At 57.0% G+C, this 4,571-nt stretch overlaps 1 protein-coding gene across 1 annotated transcript; it reads left to right on the forward strand.

Annotated features, from left to right (window-relative positions):
* Positions 1-1,997: 1,997 nt before the first annotated feature.
* LOC106865632 lies at positions 1,998-4,301 on the forward strand. Its single transcript, XM_014896134.1, has 3 exons — positions 1,998-2,174; positions 2,308-3,387; positions 3,630-4,301. The coding sequence occupies exons 1-3, from the start codon at positions 1,998-2,000 to the stop codon at positions 4,299-4,301; spliced, it is 1,929 nt and encodes a 642-aa protein (XP_014751620.1).
* The last annotated feature ends 270 nt before the right edge of the window (positions 4,302-4,571 follow it).

The raw sequence follows: 4,571 nt of genomic DNA on the forward strand, positions 1-4,571 counted from the left end.
TCAAATGTTGATGTGTTTCATGGACACATATGTATATAACGATTATGATATGTTTATTTTGTAGGCTATACTCTGGTCTCTTTCTCTTTTGCACATGTCTTATTTTTATATCTCGTGTAAAGAGAAAGTGACACATACTCAATTCTTTTGCTTTCTACCTTTAGCTTATCACTGTTCTCACGCATATGCCATACTTGAAAGTCATGTGTGAGCGTATTTTAACTTTTTTGCTGAATTGATGAAGTGATTCTCAATATAATCATGAATAACGAAGAACATGTAGCAATGACAACGTTTATCACTTCCATCCAACCAAGCCGCTCGACCTCTTGTGTCGTGATGATTTAAACAACAAGCATCAGTATATCGATAAGCAGCAACCGCCATCATATAAAGCAAGCGGCAGTATAAAGCAGCCTTCCTGCTCTCCTATTACTCCTACTCCCTACTTTATTTCTCAAATCACTTCTCCTAATTTCTCTCGCTCTCCCTCTGACTATCCTCTCCATCCACCCTGAGTGCAAACTCCTCCTCTCCCCGTCCCGATTCATCCCGCCACCGAACATTGCGCGGCTGCCCGCTTGTGCGCACCGCCTCTACCCATAGATTTCCGCTGCCCGTCTACTCCCGCACGCCGCCTGCTCCCACTTGCTGCCCAGTACACCTGTGCGCCCTCTCACAGCCTTGTCCGTCCGTTCACCGCGCCCACGCGCCGCCCACTGGTCGCCGCGCGCCACTGCCCGTCGGGAGGGCCACCGATGGCTCGCGCTGACGCGGTCCCTGCTGCCTTGCGTGAGGCCACCGCCATCCCGGCCTCAGGCTCATCCCATCGCCGTCCAAGTCCCGCGGGGAGCCATCAGCACACACGAGCCGGTGGGGGCGGCGATCGGGGCGCGAGACGGAGCCGCGGGTCCGCAACCGCCTTCCGCACACGGACGCTGCCGACGCGCATGAGCTGGTGGAGGCGACCAAGAGCGGCGGCGGGCGCTGGCGAGATCCGAATCGAGTGGGGGTGAGATTCATAGGAGAGGATGAGCGAGAAGGGCTCTGTTGTTGTTTTTTTCTTTTTTGGGTAGTACGTGTTTTTTCTGCGCTTGAGGACCGCGGGAGCCGGGATTAAAAGACGCGTGAGGACAGCGGTGGCAGATTCGTAATTTTAGTGAAGTGACGTACCGCGACGCCCGTATCATCACCACCATCTCCAATTTAATATATTGGTACAGATATCCGACGGCCACAATCATCATCGATATCCATAATGGCTTTATGGAGCGCGTGAAGAGCTATCTTGTTAACCTGGATTCCAAGGTTCACACAGAATTTCAGGATTTAGCTCCGTAGATCCAACTGGAAAATGGATGTTAAAGTCAACAGATATAACAGTAATAGAGCAGCACAAAAATTGGCATAGTGTTGATTATTTCGATGTAAATGGATACATCATGGGAGTAATGAGAAAACAATTGCCAGACCTCTAGTCTATCTTCATTCATCATATGCCGTCCTGGAAGCTGCCAAATTCTTCTCTCAACTTTATGCACTCGTTCAGATTTTCCGGAGAAACAAAGTTAAGTGCAACCTTTATACATGACTGCCCAATATCAAATTAAGAGGTCAACAACTATAAAAAGGTAATGTTGTTGGAAATAATAGTAGCTTTCAGTTTATCCTTATGTTGCTTTAGATCCGTTTTCTGTTTTGATCAGGCCACGAGCATTGCGAGGTTGTTGTGCATGCCGTGACCAGTAGATGCGTGATCCGGTTTTGGCTCTGGTCGTGGGATGGCATGATGCAGTAGAGGGGCCGATCAGGGAGGCAACCGTTTCCTTTTCCCATTGAATAAATAGAAGGAGAAGAAGCCCAGAAAAGCTGCAACGCTTACGCAGCACAAACCTTCGTCTCTCAGTGTTCATCGAGTTCATTCTTGCCGTAGCTAACACGTGGTATCAGAGCCTCGTTGGAGGTGATCCGTGAGAGAGAGAGAGAGAGAGTCAGGGATGACGAAGTACGGCGAGAAAGGAAAGGGCTCCGGAGGCTCAGCGGAGGACGAGGCCACGCCCCAGGACGGCGGCTCCGTGGTCGTCCACCGGAGCGGCAGAGATCATAATCTCCAGTCCACCCAATTCCCCATGCTCACCCGCTCCAACTACGGCGAATGGTCCATCCTCATGAAGGTAATCCTGCAGACCTGCTATCTGTGGGAAGCGGTAACTGTCAGCACGGAGGTGTTCGGGGACGAGCGCAGTGCGATGGAGGCGATCCCTCCGTTCTGTGCCTCTTGAACTCGTGACGGTGCTTGGCACGAAGAAGACCGCCAAGGACGCCTGGGACGCGCTGAAGTCCATGCGAATGGGGTCAGCGGCGGTCCGCGAGGTGAGGGCGCAAGGACTCTGTAAGGAGTTCGAAGCGTTTGGCTTTCGCTCCGGTGAGACGATCGACGACCGCATCATGCGCCTCACCACGCTCGTCGGCAAGATGGCGGATCAAGGCGAGGTGGTCACGGAGGGCAAGATGGTGCGCAAATTCCTGCGCGCCGTCCCACGCCAGTTCGCCCTGGTCGCGTACACCATGGATACGACCATCGACCTCGACACCACGTCGATCGAAGATATTGCAGGTCGCCTGAAGGGTGCCGAGGAGCGCCTGGCACAAGATGGCGAAGGGGGCGCCGGCAGCCAGCTTCTGCTCACTGAGGCAGAATGGCGTGCCCGGTCCAAATGCCACGACGACGACGGATCCGGCAGTAGCGGCGGCAGCAAATCGCGCGGTGGCAGGAAGCGCGGCAAGGGGAAAGCCGCGGCCAAACCTGCCCCTCCTGCCGCGGCAGGAGACGAGCCGGCCAAGGATCAATACCGTTACTGCGGTAAACTCGGGCACTGGGCCTGTGACTGCAGGAAGAAGAAGAAGGACGAGGCCCAGCTCGTCCAGCATGCCGGCGGCGACGACGACGAACCAACGCTGCTGATGGCGACTGCGGCGATCTCGTTGCCGGAAGCCCAGCACGTCGCCGGCCAAGTCTTCCTCAACGAGGAGTGCGCGGAGGCTCACCTTCGGCGTGGCAGCGAGAACTGCAACGGCAAGTGGTACCTTGACTCAGGCGCGTCGAACCACATGTCTGGCGATCGTGCTGCGTTCGCCGACCTCGACGAGAACGCCCACGGCAAGGTGAAGTTTGGCGATGGCTCCCTGGTGGATATCTGCGGGAAGGGCTCGGTGCTTTTCTCAATTCGCTCCGGCGAGCACCATGCCCTGACCGAGGTGCACTACATCCCTCGCCTGCGGACCAGCATCGTCAACCTCGGGCAGCTTGACGAGAATGACTGCGACATGCGCATCTATCGCGGGGTGATGACCCTGCGCGACCGCCGGAACCATCTTCTTGCCGAGGTACCTCGTAATTCTAGTCGCCTCTACGTCGTTCGCCTGCAGATTGCTCGCCCCGTGTGCCTGTCCGCGCACGCGCAGGACGATGCCTGGCGCTGGCATGCGCGACTCGGGCATAGAACTTCCAGTCGTTGGCACGCATGGCGTGTGACGGCCTGTTCCGCGGGCTGCCACTCCTGGAGCACGTGGAGTAGTTGTGCGAGGCGTGTCTTGCCGGCAAGCAGCGGCTGGCGTAGTTTCCGCAGAAGGCCAAGTACCGCGCGACAGAGCCCCTGGAGCTCGTTCACGCGGACCTATGTGGCCCGATCGCCCCGGCGACACCACACGGGAACAAGTACTTCATGCTCCTCGTCGACGACTACAGTCAGCACATGTGGCTCGTCCTTCTCCCAGCGAAGGATGCGGCCGTGCCGGCGATCAAGCAGTACCAGGCGGCGGCCGAGGTGCAGTCCGGCAAGGCGCTCCGCACGTTCCGAACCGATCGAGGGGGAGAGTTCACATCGAACGATATCTCCATGTACTTCGCCGACAACGGCGTGCAGCGGCACCTCACCGCGCCGTATTCTCCACAGCAGAACGGAGTCGTGGAGCGCCGCAACCAAACCATCGTCGCCATGGCAAGGAGCATGATGAAGGCCAAGAACGTGCCGGCCAAGTTTTGGGGCGAGGCGGTGTCGACTACGGTCTACATCCTGAACCGCTCATTCACCCACAGCCTCGATGGGATGACGCCACACGAGGCCTGGCACGGCGCGAAGCCGGACATCCACTACCTGCGCACCTTCGGCTGCGTCGCTCATGTTAAGGTAACTCGGCCAAATCTGAAGAAACTTGATGATAGATCTGTGCCGATGGTGTTCCTAGGGTACGAGTTGGGCTCCAAAGCCTACCGCTACTACGACCCGACGACCCAGTGAGTCCATATCTCTCGCGATGTGGTCTTCGATGAAGGCGCAAGCGGGGCGTGGGGGGAGCAAGCCGACGAGGTAACGGGCATGGAGTTCACTCTCCCTGTGCCAGGATTCGGGGGAGCTTCTGCCGCGCGCTCTGCCGCGGCAGGATCTGCGGCAGAACCCAGCGACAACGTTGGATCTGCTACAGTGCAGGGCGACGCCACTCTGTCTGCCGCTGCAGACTCTTCGCCTGCCGGGGCAGGAACTTCACCACGCACGCCGACACCCGCCGCG

Source organism: Brachypodium distachyon, chromosome 1 (genome assembly GCF_000005505.3).
Source record: "Brachypodium distachyon strain Bd21 chromosome 1, Brachypodium_distachyon_v3.0, whole genome shotgun sequence".
Classification (NCBI taxonomy): domain Eukaryota; kingdom Viridiplantae; phylum Streptophyta; class Magnoliopsida; order Poales; family Poaceae; genus Brachypodium; species Brachypodium distachyon.